Genomic DNA, 15,161 nt, shown 5'->3' with positions numbered 1-15,161 from the left:
ATCAGTAGGTATAAATGGGCATGTTTGAAAGAGCAGGTTATAGGGAAGTGGGGGAATGGAGTTGCCTGAGCCATTCATATTAAATAACAAGAGCATATCAGGAAGGTATTGAGAGTACAAGCAGAGGAGCGCACCATCAAATAGATTCAATATAAGAAAAAAAAGGAAGGGTTACATTAAAGGCAATAACTGAATTTTCAAGAGGTATTTGATATTTTGTAAGTTTAGGGAGAAAGAAAAAGGAAGTGGGGGTATGTTTGTTAAAAAGGACAAATTCAGTGCATTGGTGAGGAATGATCTTGGCTCCAGCTCAAGATGCAGAATCAGTTTAGGTAGATATAAGAAATAGTTAGGGTAGGAAGTCACTGGTAGCAGTACTATATAGCCTCCCTAACAGTAACTTGAGGACATAGAGCAGAAAACTGAAAACTGGCAATGTGCAAGATACCAGAATTAAAAGAGCTCAGAGATTTCAACAGGTTATGTAAACATTTAGGAGAACCACACCAAGACATAAAAAACAGTTACTTAGAGGAAATAATCTCAACATAAGCCTACTTTACTATCATAATCATTAAATATTCACAGTCACATTGTCCGATCATTAGTTGTGTTACCACATCGATGGCACAGCTACAAGAGTACATGTCTTGCTAAAATAGTGCTTTGCTATGTATATGCTGTGATCTAAATGACTGGGTCCTGCTAGTTCCATTCTTCCTCAGGGCGACTTCCACAAATATGATTTAGAACATTATTAGAAATCCTTCAGTTTCATGGCTGCCATTTCCTTCCAGAGTAGCCATTACTCCAGATCTACCGTACACGCTTTGATCAAATGAAACATGGACAAATTATAGTGTTGTAATTGTAAGAACTGAAAATTTCATCCATGGCTGAGAATTCTATATGTGATTGAACGAGTTTAGGTTTCTTTATGCTAGAAAAGTGCTCCAACAAGATCTTACATGTACTGTGAAGGTTTCAGTTTGACATGGGATGAACATCTCTGATTTGTTTGCAAACTGCAACTTTAACAGACAAGAGCTCGAATTAATTTGTGCAAATTTACCTGGTGAACCAGCCAATGATTCTGTTCTGCTGACAGCAAAAGTACGAGACAGAGACAAGGGAACTACAGTGGAAATGGAATGAAAGAGAGAAAAATAAAAATTAATATTGGAAAATATGAGACCTCACACATCTTATGTATAATAATTAAAGCAACAGAAGTCCAATAAATGGATTGTACACAAAGGCAACATCAATAAATCAAAGATTAAGCATAATACAGGATATATTGCCTCAGCAAACTTCAATCACAAGTCCTACAGACTCTTGGAATGTTTCAGAGCAAATATTAAATGCCCATCTTTTACCCAAATGCCCAACCAAGAGAATAAATGCATGACCTCTTAAAAAAAATCTACTTTTCTTCCTTCCATTTCTGAGCTGATGATTCTTTGATAGGGCACTGTTTCACAGCCATGCTTTTAAACTTCAGTCAACTGGCAAGATTCACACACAAACTCAGGCAGCGAGCATCAACATTCTCTCCACTGTGGGTGGCTTTGCAATCAATCCATCACATATATTCTTGAGAGTTTCAGCAGCATATCTATTCCCATCCGAGTTCAGCCAGGTGAGTTGAGAATAGCATCTGAATTATTCTGGTCCAAGATGCTTAATACTACCTAGGTGATGTCTCAGTTTAATTCTGCAGCTTCCACTTCATCTAGGTTTGGACTTTGTCAATTTAACATGCTTTCTGACAACTTTCCAAAACTGTGAAGATTTTATTTGTTTTAAAACTGGGTCAGAGGCAGTTTTTTTTTTAATTACTGAGGCCTGGGAAATCACAAAACACTAAAAGGAAGAATAAATAAACTAAAATATTGAATTAGAAAATCATAACAAAATCCTCCGTTGCAAAAGATGTCACTGACAAGGATTTTCTTTTATTTTCGTTATACACAGTGTGGAACCAAAGTGCACTGACAATTATTGGAAATTGGTCTGGAATGTTTTGAGATCTTGAATATCTGCCACGATTCAGGTTCGCTATTTATAAACATCCAATCTTTGCGATAATAGTGAAGGGAAGGAAAAAAAAAATCAATCTTTTGCAATCAGTATTTTGAACTTTGACAGTTCTGTTAAATTCAAACATCTGAGAAAAACTGCACTGGAGTTTAATTTTAAATAATTACACTGCAGGTTCTGAAATTCCTTCTAAAATTGAACAGATGTGTAACTAAAGCTCTGGAAAAAAATGCATTCAATAGAAATTGCCTAGGTCAGCCTTTTTAATGGCCTGTAGTTTATACTCAAGGTTTTCTAGATGATTTTATTTTTAAATACATCCTGGTCACAAAAAGATGGATAAATCCAACTGGGTTAATTACTGCCCAATCATTCTACCCTCAGTTGTCAGGAAAGGGATAGAAGGTGTCATCATAGTGCTGTTAAGAGGCACTTACTCACCGATACCCCACCAATGCTAAGCTCCCCCAAAAATTATAAATAAATAAACTGAATAGAGGTTGCATTTCAGTTTAGCCAGTTAACTAAAAATATGAAATTCAATTTTGTCACAAGTGTAGAACAGGCGATATTGAAATAGCTCCAAAGTCCCAATCAACTTCTGAAAAAAAAACTACATAATGACGCACGTAGAACATTTTGGGGGGTGGGGGGGCAGGAAAATTATAAGCATGGATAAAACTATTCAATACACTCAATTTGACAGCAATCACAAGCAATCTAAAAGGACTTAAAACAAATAATCCCCTGGTGAAGAGATTTGTGTCAATGGACTCTGGGGAGGCACCAGATTGGAAAATAGCTGATTCACGAAATGACACAAGATGCAACTAACTGCAGTCCCATTGGCCTCCCTTCAATACTGCACAAAAGGTAAATTATCAGGAGAAAATTTGAGGAGTTTCTGTAAATCTAGTTTATAGAATGGTAAGATTTTAGACATAGGAGACGCCTGGCCACCAGCCAATCTGGAAATTGGTATAATAAAATGTCCTAGGACTTTGTGAAACTTTATGAAATGTTTCACAAGAGATTCTATTAACAAAGATCAAAGCTCTGGGGATTAACAAGAAAACTTGAGCATGGATCAGAATTGGTTTAAAGGAGGAAGTCAATGGGTACTGGTTAAAGGCGCACCAATGTTCAGGAGGGGGAAACTCACTGGATTCAATGTTGAAAGTACTGACCCTAATTTACATGAATGACTTGCACTCTAAAATTCCTGAAAACTGGACAGATTTGCAGACAATAACAAAATAGGTGCCTCAGAATTAAAATAGGCAGCTCAGAAATTAACTGTACACAATGCCTACGTGGATCAAATTATTGCAGAAGAAATTTATTTCACGCAAATTAAAGATACTGCAAATATAAGAAGAAGAAATGAATAATTGTTCTGGATATATGAAATATGGTAAGTCATTAATGTACTGCTATTGTATAACTTTATTCCTTAAAGATGAAAGGAGCAAAGAGAGGTCCTACATTTCTATGCTCAAAACATCCACAAGAGGGCTGCCAGGTTCAATCCTGAAAGCTCCACTCATGCTGAATTTATGGACTTAAACACATGTTAATTTAAATGCACTTCAGAGACCAATACAGAAAAGTAACATCTTAATTTTGCATCTCAGATATAAAAACAGGGGTTGCTCAGCAGTAGTGCAGTCTTTTGCAAATCCAATTTGTTTTCAGACCAGATTTGACTTTTATCATAGAATCATACATCACAAAAACCGACCCCTTTCAGCGCACCTTATTCATACCAAGCATGATGCCTTTTTACACTAATCCCATTTGCCTGCATTACGCCCATATCTCTCTCTGCCTTTCCTATCCAAGTCCCTATCCAAATACTCTGATACTAGGTCTTGACCCAGAACGTTGACCTTCCCACTGCCTCCGCAGATGCTGCCTGATCCACTGAGTTCCTCCAGAAGTTTGTTTTTATGCCGTTTATATGTTGTAGTTGTATCTGCCTCTACCACCACCTCTGGCAGCATGTTCCAGATAACCACCACCCCCTGGTATGGAAAAATTTACACTTCATATTTCCTTTAAATTTCTCGCCTCTCACCTTAAACCTGTGCCCTCTAGTTCTAGACTCCCCTACCCTGGGAGAAAGACTATGGTGTATAACTATATGGCAGCATCCTGATGAATCTCTTCTGCACTCTTTCTATTGCTACTACATCCTTGCTGCAGTGTGGTGACCAGAACTGCAAACTATACTCCCAAGTGTAGTCTAACCAACGTTTCGTACAGCTGCAACATCACATGCCAGCTCTTATACTTAAGGCCTTGGCCTATGAAGTTTTCTTCAGTATGTTTTCTACGAATGTTTTCTTCAGTACTGTATCCACCTGTCTCTACTTTAAGGGAGCTATGGACTTGCACCCCAAGGTCTCTCTGTACATCAACACTCCAAGGTTCCTGCCATTTGCTCGATATGTCCTACCAGAGCTTGGCTTTCAAAAATGCATTACCTCACACTCGTCTGTATTAAATTCCATCTGCCACCACTTCACCCAGCTTTCTAGCTGATTTATGTCCCACTGCATCCTTAGACAACCTTCTTCACTATCTACGGCTCCACTAATTTTCGTGTTGTCTGCAAACTTACTTTATCATACCACCTACATTCTCATCCAAGCCATTTATGTATATTTCAAACAAAAAGGCCCTAGTACCAATCTCTGCAGTACTTCCAGTCAGAAAAACACCCACCCACCACTACCCCTTACCTCCTATCACATATTTTAGGCCTGTGTTGTGCTTGCACTAAGCCTGCTATTCTTCTGTGCTTATAATAATTAGGTCTTCATGCCAGTCCCAAATTGAAAGAAGAAATTTGATGCATCAAAACTGGTTTAAGGTAAATTATAATTTAATAATGTATAAATACTTAAGCAACTGGAAAGCAAAAAATGGCAGATTAGCCATCATCGTTGAAAAAGAACAGAAACAGAAAACAGTGGAAATACACAGTAGGTCAGGCAGCATCTGCAGAGAGAGAAACAAGAGTTAACATTTCAGATTCCTATCGTTTCGACCAATGGCCCCTCTGCATAGATGCTGCCTGGCCTGCTGTTTCCCAGAATATTTTATTTTTATTTCAGAATAATTAACAAAATCACTAAAATAGAGGTCTTTTTAATCTCCCCATGTTGTTTTTGACCGTGGAGGGGACTGGAAGTAAAAGACATTAGGAAAGTGCTTCAAAAGAAGTCCATTGCTTTTAGTCACAAACCTATCACTGCTGTATAAAGCTGGATTCATATTAACAGAGTACCAAAAAATGAAGACTTCACATTGGTGGAGCATTAGCTAACATTTAGACAAAACCATTTAATCTTGCAATTTATCACACATTAAGAACTGCAATATTAGTTGCTTATTTTCATTTCATTTATCAATTTTTGTTTTCAAATAATTCTGTTCTTCCCTAAATGACCTGACTCTCTTTCAGTTCCCCAGCTGATTAGTTTCAGTTATCATTCCTTTCTCAATCAGCCTATTTAACACTTTGGCCTACATTTAGACACCTGGCGTCTTTCATCCTAAATTAGCAGTAAATGGATCAAGTGTTGATATATTTGAAACTGCTCAAGCAAAATTTAATGTTTTCAGCAGGTTTATCTTGATTTTAAAAAAATCAAAAATCCCAATTAATAGAATTTCAAAAGAAATGGTGTCCGAATTCCCCTCAACTAATAAGGGTTGGTTATTATAATTACGATATATACCTTCTGGAAAGCAAGCTAGTTTTTCACACTGTAGAAGCTATGTTCTCACCTCACGAGATGACTTCCTGCAGAAATTTAGCGCAAAGCAGAATTCGCAAAGGATGAAGATGTGCATCCTCCAATGTTTAGAAACCTCCATCTGGTGGCAGTAGAGTGCAGCTGCACGAGTGATGTCTAACTCAGGAATGTACAACATGCATACCAAATAGGCTGTTCAGAAGATTACTAGATTTCCTTTATGTCAACTGCAGTACGCAACCACAGCGATACGCATGTGCAATCGCAGCACACAAATGCAGCACGTAACCATAGTGTTAAGGAATACACTGTTTCAGAACGCTAAGCACAAGCTGTCAAAAAGTGTGGCAAATTTACAGGAACTAATTGCTCTATTTTCAGATAAACATGTACACATTTGTACACTGGATAAAATAGTGCCCAGTCGCCAAGTTTGGTCTAATCAATAATTTGGTACCGATTAGAGCTAAGGGTTGTAAGAGGATTACTTGCAGATTTAAAATCCAAACTTCTGAGTACTGATTAAATCCTAATAATTTGGATTCAAAACCTTTTCCCGTTATTTTACTTTCATAGAAAACATTGATCCCTCCAAATGCTGTAGCTGTTGAACTAAGATTAGTACCTGGAGAGGATGTGAGAGCCATCATGCCATAGTAAGAGAAGGCGCCTGCTTCGAACTTCATTACTTCTTTCCCAGCTTCCACCTCCACTTTCCCCTGGCCACAAAAAAACAATTGGCATCATTAAACTACATTCAATAAACAAGAGCCTATTTCCTCACAACATGAATATTCATTAAACTAAAATGTACTACCTGATTAAGTTCAGCCAATCTAAGAAACTTCATCCCTTAAACTTTAAGATTCTGAAACATTGTAATTGCATTTCCTACAGAACATTTTTTTTCTGTGAATTACAAGAGTGTACTGCATTGAAGAAGAATTTAATAAATCTACACAAATTGTTGCAAAGTAACTTGAAGAATAGTGCCTCAATTATAGATAAAGAATGGCTTCAATCTTCAGACATAAGATCATTATTTTCCCAGTTTGAGGAACCAAGGAAGTCAACTGTTCCAGCCCATGTCATGTCTCTGAGTGGAAGAGGTACAATGGGGTGAAAGATCGCTTTCTGTGCCGTAAACATCTATGAACACATGTACAAGAATGAGCAAGGTGACTGTGATAGAAGAAAAAACAAAAGTAATGCTGGTACATTTTAATTGATAATTATTTTGCTTAAACCCATAAAAGATTCTTAAAAGACTGGCATTTCTCTTCTGGTCAAGATCATGGATAATATGCATTCTGAGAACAAATTTGAAACTTAGCCTAAAAACCTTACCAGTCAACTGCACTCAGGTAAGTTTTCAAGTAATCAAATCTGCATAATTTCAGCTGCTTGTAACCTCATGAAGCCAGAGGGCAAAAGCAACCAAATTTCAGAATTAAGTTCTTACACAGAAATACAAGTCAAAAATAGAGCCAGCAATTGTAAGCTAATGCATATTCTTCAGATAAGCAGTAATTCCAGTTCCAGGTACACTGCCAATCCCCCACTCCTCAACATCCCTGGCCTGATAGCTATCTATTCTCCTTCAATCGTCTATGCTTAAATGTTTTCATGGTCTCTGTATCAATTACTGATTCTGGCAATGCACAGAAATATTAAATTAGGAAATGACAGTCCACTATTGATTTAAAATAATTTATCAAGATTAGTACCTCATTCAGTAAAATGATTAATTTAACTAAACACACTACAGGGAGTTTTTCATCCCTATTTATTGTAATGTTCCACTTTAAATTAAATACACTGACATCCTTTATTAACCCCCCCCCCCCCCCCCCCCCGCTCCCCCCACCAGCTGTTTGGTCAAGTTTCTGCACTATCCACAGAAAACTCAAATCCCTAATGAACATCATTCACAACTAAAGTAGAACACAGAATATCAGAAGCGAAATAAATGAGGAAAGGTGACAAATGAGGGAATCACACGATAAATGGTGGGGCACTGAGGAATCTAGAGATTAAGAGTGACTTAGGAGTGAATCTTCACAGATCCCTGAAGGTAGCAGATACAGTTACGAAGGTTCACAAGGCAAAGAAACTAAGAGCAGGGACATCAACCTCATCCCAAATAAAAGAGTAGTAAGGTCACAGCTGGAGCACAATGGCTACAATGGAAAAGACAGAAAGGAAATTATTGGTGCTTTCTGTTGATGCTGGGGGTCTCTAATGCTTTCTTTGGAGCAGTGGTGGCAGATGGGAAATTTAATCGAGGTATGAAATTATGAGGCCTGGATAGGAAGAATAAAAGACCACTTTTACTTAGCAGATCAAAATTTGTTGATCATATAGTTAGAAGATTAGAGGAAGTGGAGGAAATATGTTTTCACCCTGAGTGGCAGAGGTACAATGGGGTGAAAGATCTTTTTCTATGTCATAAACATCTATGAACACATGTACAAGACTGAGCAAGGTGAGTGTGATAGAAGAAAAAACAAACACAACTCACATCATATATCTTGCAAAACAAGGCATGTCACTGACGGACTGACAATCAGTACCTCTGTGGTTACAGGCAGAAGTTTAATAATTCATATTTAAAATGAAGCTCTTTGTCACCGTTCAGATTTATTTTTACTTTTTCTTAAATTTAGGAATGCTAAGAACACCACTGTAATGTAATTAAAATACTTTAACATTGATCTATTTTTAAAAATCTTGTGTGAACAATCAATCTAACAAGAGTTTGCTCTACATTTTTAAAATGTACTATCTTAAAGCATTTTGGATGTGTGAATGGTTTTAATCAGGATTTTCCTGGAAGAACAAAATTTTCCTGAGTGTTTATCACAAAGAACCTTCAACTCCATTGGGGAATGGTCACAATCCTTTGTTGAATTCTGCTGGGGAGAAAATAGAACATACTTTGAAAACATATTCCAACATTTTTTAAGGCCTTTATTTATAAAGTGGTTGTGATATTGGTATCACAAGAGAGACTGCAGATCCTGGAATCTGGAGCAAGAAACAAACTGCTGGAGAAACTCAGCGGGTGAGGCAGCATCTGTGGAGGCAAAGGGATAGTTGATGTTTCGGGTCAAGACCTTGCAGCTAGCTAGACCAAATTAGTAACTTTCTCATCAGAAGTCAACCAGAGAGTTTTCAGGATCAAAAACCTGCAAATATCCAAATTCGCTTTGTCATTGGAATATATTGGGTTGCATTGCATATTAACAATAATATTATTTTCAATTGATCAGAAGCTCAAATTAATCCTGATTCCCTATTTCACAGAACAGATGAGGAAATTAATTTTTAGCCTATCCATCCGATGTCCCAGCAATCTTAAACAATCCTACAGCTTTTAACTCCATCAGTCCTAATCAGGTTTCCATTTCAGGCCACCATTATTCTTCAAGTGATCCTGCAATTTAGCTTAAAATAACTTGACTTCCAAAATAATGCCCATTTTAAATGGAGTAAAATTTAAGCTGTAACATGTAGATGGATGTCCACATTCTCTATGTCTTCATTCCTGACTCACTCCAGGAACCCCAAACTTGGTAGCACTCACACATTGAACTGCTCACATCTCATAGCAAATCCCAGTCCAATACATTTCCTTGCATATATGGACAGCCTTCCCAACAATAATATTGCAAGAATCATAGAATATAAATTCATATATAGGAATTCTGTACATCTCAATGCAACAAAGCCTTGCAGAAACCATGAAAGCACGCATTTTTAAAAAAATGTGGTTCTTCATACGTAACATACTATACATATACACATAGCCAGATTTAATCATCTCAATCTGTATAAAAGCAATTCTTTTAGATATAATTCTACAGAATTCCTCTCGAGTTAACCACACTAACCTGCAAAACTAGAATAAAATAGTCTACAGGTTTGTTCCGATGGAAGAGATAATGTTCTGGGGCTTTTTTGTTTCTTTCATCAAATTTCATTTCCTGAATGACATTAGGATGTTTGAGCAGCCTCAGTAAGATCTTCTCTGACATCTGTGTTGGACTGAATGGCTCCACTTCTGAAATAATAAACAAAAATATTGATTTGTAAGTGTAATTTCAAGCAATAAGCCTTCTATTGCAATGAACAATCATTAGACAAGTTAGTCAAAACTAGCCACCATGGATTGATGCCTTAATACTTTATTGAGGAAAAAAAGTTTTCCACAATATTTAAATCCATAGAACTTGCAACATAAATATCATCTTTTTTAAGAACTGAATTATTTTAAGAACTTTGCAGTCACTGCATAGGGGTGGAGAATCTAAACCATCCAACTAATAAAAGCATACTCTCAATGTGGTCCACATAAAAGAGAATCCAAGACCTTCAATAGGCATACCAACAATAGCAGTGTTGCCAGAGGATCGGTGGACCACCTGCAGAGAACTTTGGGGTTAAGTGGAAGGTATGGTTCAGGAGCTTTGCATCTGTGATTGCCAAGGAAGAGGACTTAGCTAAAGCCTTCATAAACGAGAATGTTGGTATATAGGAAGAGATAGCAATTGATAAGTGCCATCTACTAGAAAGACTTGAAAGTATCACCTCATCCAGATGAGATTTATCCAAGGTTGTTGAGGGAATTAAGGGGGAGAAATTGCAGTAGTGCTTCTCACAATTTATCAATCCTCCTTCAACACAGCAATGGTACCAAAGACAGTAAGACTGCAAATGTTAAATTCTTGTTCAAAGGAAGGGGAGAAGATAAACCTGCAACTATAGCCACATAAGTATAATGCCAGTAATGGGCCAGGTTTTAGAAACAATAAAGAAAAAAATAGTTGTCACTTGGATAAGCATAAACTAACTGAGGGGAACCAGCAAACACTTGCTAAATATAAATCATGTTTGACTAATTTGACTGCATTTTCTGCTAAGAGAACAGAGGTCTGTTTAGTAGTTGTGTATATTTATTTCTGAATGCATCTGATAAATTGCTAAAGGTTAGGCTAAATAGCAAAATGGAAAAGAGTGGGATTGGAAAAGATGATACAAAATTGGCAAAGGGATGAATAAAAAAGGAGAGTCGCAGTGAATGGTTACTTTTCAGACTGGATGGAACTATACAGCTGTGTACCCCCAAGGTTCCAGGCAAGAATCTCTATTACATTTGATATACTGCAGAGTGATATACTATGCAGGTAGTAATAAAAATCTTAGAATTACAATAAACAATACAGAAGATTGTAAGAGACTTGAAATAAACATACAAAGACTGGCAGAATGGGCAGCCTCATGGCAGAGAAATGTGAGGTAATGAAGAATGAGACAAATGGTACAAATTTTCAAGTGAATGCAAGAATACAGAAACCTATATTCTGCACAGATCTTTGAGAATGGCAGTACAGGTGAACAAAGCAGTGAATAGAGGATGGGATCTAGGGTTTTATAAATAAAGGCACAGTGGAAGAGCCAGGATTAAACCAAACATACATTTTACAGTGTTTTTTTTTCACAGCTGGAGGCTTTGAAGAGGCTACAAAGAAGTTCTAGGAGAACGATTCCAAGGAAAAGAAATAGTTACATAACTTGACTGTAACGGCTGAGGTGGTTGTCCTCTGATCAGAGGAGGAGACGAGGAAAAATATTTAAAATTATTAAGGTTTTAAACAAAGAAGATTCTTCTAACAGCTGAAAATCAAAAATGAGAGCCACAGATTAATGGTTAATGGCCAAAACACCAAAGGCAACATGAGATAAAATTTGTTTTTGTAAAAACATGTTTAGAATTTGGATTAAGCTCCTAGTTTGGGCAGTGTATAAAGATTAAACAGTAACCTTCAAAAGAAAATTAGATTAATATATTCATAAAAATATGAAAGACTTAGGGAAGAGGGGTAAGTGGACTAACTAGATTTCTCTTCTAAATAGCTATCACAGACTCAACAGACCAAATAGCCTCTTTCCTTGCTGTACTATTCTACCATTCTGTGAAAAACACTTCCCAGCAGGAAATAAAGTAATTGGAGTTTGATGGTCATTGTTTTCCTATAGGATCAAATTAAAATGTTTCTGCTACTGTAACCAGTAGGACTGGTACTAATAATTGAACAAGCAATGCCCTTTATTCTACATAATAAAAACAAATATTTGTTCCCGTTCACTAAAGGTTACCAAGAACAATCCATTCTTTATTTTTCTTGTCAACTTTCACTTCTGAACATTTCAAATTCCTTATACAGTATGGATTCACAGTACCTATCCAAATGCCTCCCACTTCCTTACTGAGATAAAGTATGATGTTTGATTGCTCATTTAAGGCAGCATCAAAGATGAATTCAATGCTGCCCTTACTTATTATCTACATATATAGAAGCATATAGATGTGGACGCTGTGGTTGTTAGGTCTACAGAAAAAGCAGCCTTCAAATTATATTGCAAAACTGGTATTTGAGGTATCCACAAAACCAGGAGACAGAAGAGACTGCAGATACTGAAATCTGGAGCAAGAAAACAAAGTGCTGGAGGAACTGAGCAGTTTGAGCAACATCTGTGGGGAGGAAAAGCAAGTGTCAACGTTTTGGTTGAGACCCTACATCAGGACTGAGAGTGGAGAGGGGAGGTAGTCAGTATAAAGAGGAGAGGGTAAAGGATGAGATGGGCCAGTAGGTGGATAGATGGGGTGGGGGGTGGGGTAAAGGGTGATGTAGAATTGCCAGGTGGGGAAGGGGGATGGGAGGAGCTGGGAGACTAGGCAGGTGGCTAATAGGTAGATAGGGGTAAAACAAAAGGGTGAATGTAGAGACAGAGGCTGGAGGATAAGCGGGGACACAGAAACTACAAGTGCTGGAATCTGATAAGTAAGGAAGGTGAGAATGGGAACTATTAAGGAAAAGATGAAGGGCAGATGGAACCAGATGGGCAAGAAAATATGATGGGTGAAGTGCGTGGGTAGTGGAACCAGGAGTGGGAGGGGAGGTATGGAAACAAAAATGAGAGGACTGGAGGTGGACCGGAAAAAGAGAGAGAGAGAGAAAACACAGGAGGTAAGAGTTACCTGCAATTGGTAAATTCAACATTCATACCATTGGGTTGTAGATTACCCTGGCGCCATATGAGGTGTTGTTCTTTCTAGTGAGCATTGGGGCTCACCCGGCAGTGAAGGCTATGGTGAGGTTGGTGTGGGAATCAGGAGCTTGGGATAGCCATTGCGGATAGAACACAGGTGCTCTGATAACCGATCACCAAGTCTGCACTTTGTCTTGCTGATGTAGAAGAGGCCACATCAGGAGCACTGGACGCAGAAGACAAGGTTGGAGGAGGTGCATGTGCATCTTTGCCACATCTGCAAGGGCTGTTTAGGTCCCTGGATATTGCGGGTCGGTGGGGGGGGATGAGCAGACTAGGGAGTCATGGCGAGAGTGGTCCCTGCAGAAGGTGGAAAAGGGTGGGGAGTGGAAGCTAGTGGTTGGATCCTATTGCAGCTTGCAGAAATGACCAAGGATGAGGTGTTGTATGCAGAGGCTAGTAGGGTGAAAGGTAAGAACTAGGGGAATTCTAATACTGTTCTGTTTGTAGAGTGGTGGGGGGTGGGGGTGGGAGCAAAAGTTGAGGAAACAGGAAATATGAGAGAGGGCTGCATCAACCACAGTAGAAGGGAAGCCACGTTTCCTGAAAAATGAAGACATTTCAGGCACGTCCTGGGATGGAAGGCCTCAGAGATACTAGGAGAAAGGGATGGCATCCTTACATGACACAATGGGAATAGGTGTAGTCAGAGGGTTTATAATAAATGTCAGTTTATAGTTTGTCTCCTAAGACGGAGTCAGAGAGATCCAGAAAAGGGAGAGAAGTGTCGGAAGTGGCCCAAATGAGCTTGAGAGCAGAGTGGAAGTATGCAGCAAAGGTGATAAAATTGACGAGTTCCACACGGGTGAATGAAGCAGCGCCAATACAGTCATCCATGTAACAGAGAAAGAGCTAGGGAGTGGTACCAGAGAAGGTTTGGAACAAGGGCTGTTCCACTTAGGCAACTAAAAGACTGGTGTAACTGGGGCCCATGTGAGTGCCCATGGTGACACCTTTGCTTTGTAGGAAGTGAGATGAATTAAAAGAGAAGTTGTTCAGGATAAGAACAAGTTCAGCCAGGTCGATGAGTGTTGGTGGATCTTTGTTGTAGAAAGAAGTGGAGGGCTTTACAACATTCCTGACGGGATATGGTGGTATATAAAGACTGAACATCCATAGTGAAGGTAAGGCAGTGGGGGCCAGGGAATCACAAAACCGTACTGCCTGTAAAATACCCCAACTATGTCATGATTTGTTCCACGGGCTTTAAAGTAAATTTCAATTGTGTATTTGCCATAATTAGTGCTTAACAGCATCTGCTCCTCTAAAACACTAGTTTTGCGAGGATTGTCATGCCCTCAATTTCAAATTGTCATTTTAAAATACTATAAAAATCTTTTAAAATGTTCATAGATTTTCAGTTTTTAGTCTGGGGGGCTGGGGGGGGCGGGGGGGGTTTAGTAATTCCAAATTTTAAGAGGCAATCAGTAAAGTGTTAGATTAAAATTGTGGTGTTAAAATTCTTCAATATGGTCACCATGCATGATGCCAGAGATCCGCTGTTGGCAAACGATGTTCCAAATGGCAAAACCCACACCACCAACACAACTGGATCATCAAGTTCAGGAGCAATCACCACTGTATCACCACCAACTGCAAAATCTGTACTCCAGAGGTGTCACTGCAGCCATAATTGAACAATCTTTCATTTACGAATGCTAGCCAATGTCTCTCTCCTTAGCCTAGGTCAGGAAAGTCAATTATATGTTCATATCATTAAAACAGCAAAGAAAAAGCTTCAAGACATACGGGTTAGGAAGTTGTGGCATGCTACGTTGGCGCCGGAATCATGGCAACACTTGTGGGCTGTCCCCAGAACACTCTACACAAAAGATGCATTTCACTGTGTGTTTCGATGTACATGTGACTAATAAAGATATCTTATCTGATGAAAAAATATAGTAACTCTGTTTTTTTATTATGTGTGTTCCAAACTTTATTTTAGCTTAGCTTTAACGGCCCAGTGACCAAACATTTGACTTTCTTGGTTTGTTTAATTCTTTGTACATAATATATTGCCTACAGGATAGTTCAGTGTAGCTGTCCTTGGTCACCTCACCTCTACCTGCACTTACCTGCAGAAGGAACATGGGCTCTGGAATGGGTTCCTAACAGTGCAGGGCCTTCCTGCCTAAAATGCAGATCCATTCCCTCAGGTGTTTTGACAGCTGGCTAAGCCTCACCCCGAGCTTACCAGTCACCAAAACTGTCAAAAGATTGAACTTCTGCAAATGCTTCTGC

At 38.5% G+C, this 15,161-nt stretch overlaps 1 protein-coding gene across 2 annotated transcripts in view; it reads right to left on the bottom strand.

The window, feature by feature from the left end:
* Nucleotides 1–15,161, bottom strand: part of LOC127576650 (metal transporter CNNM2-like) — a 119,485-nt gene that overhangs the window by 12,929 nt on the left and 91,395 nt on the right. For both annotated transcript variants that reach the window (XM_052027234.1, XM_052027232.1), the window contains 3 exons: nucleotides 9,701–9,870; nucleotides 6,433–6,526; nucleotides 1,073–1,135 (listed from right to left, as the gene is read on the bottom strand). In XM_052027234.1, coding sequence (XP_051883194.1) covers nucleotides 1,073–1,135; nucleotides 6,433–6,526; nucleotides 9,701–9,870 — 327 coding nt within the window. The remainder of the gene's footprint in view (nucleotides 1–1,072; nucleotides 1,136–6,432; nucleotides 6,527–9,700; nucleotides 9,871–15,161) is intronic.

The sequence above is a fragment of the Pristis pectinata genome, chromosome 12 (genome assembly GCF_009764475.1).
Source record: "Pristis pectinata isolate sPriPec2 chromosome 12, sPriPec2.1.pri, whole genome shotgun sequence".
Taxonomy (NCBI): Eukaryota; Metazoa; Chordata; class Chondrichthyes; order Rhinopristiformes; family Pristidae; genus Pristis; species Pristis pectinata.
Note: the sequence above shows the minus strand (reverse complement) of the source record. Positions and strands in the feature narration are given on the sequence as shown.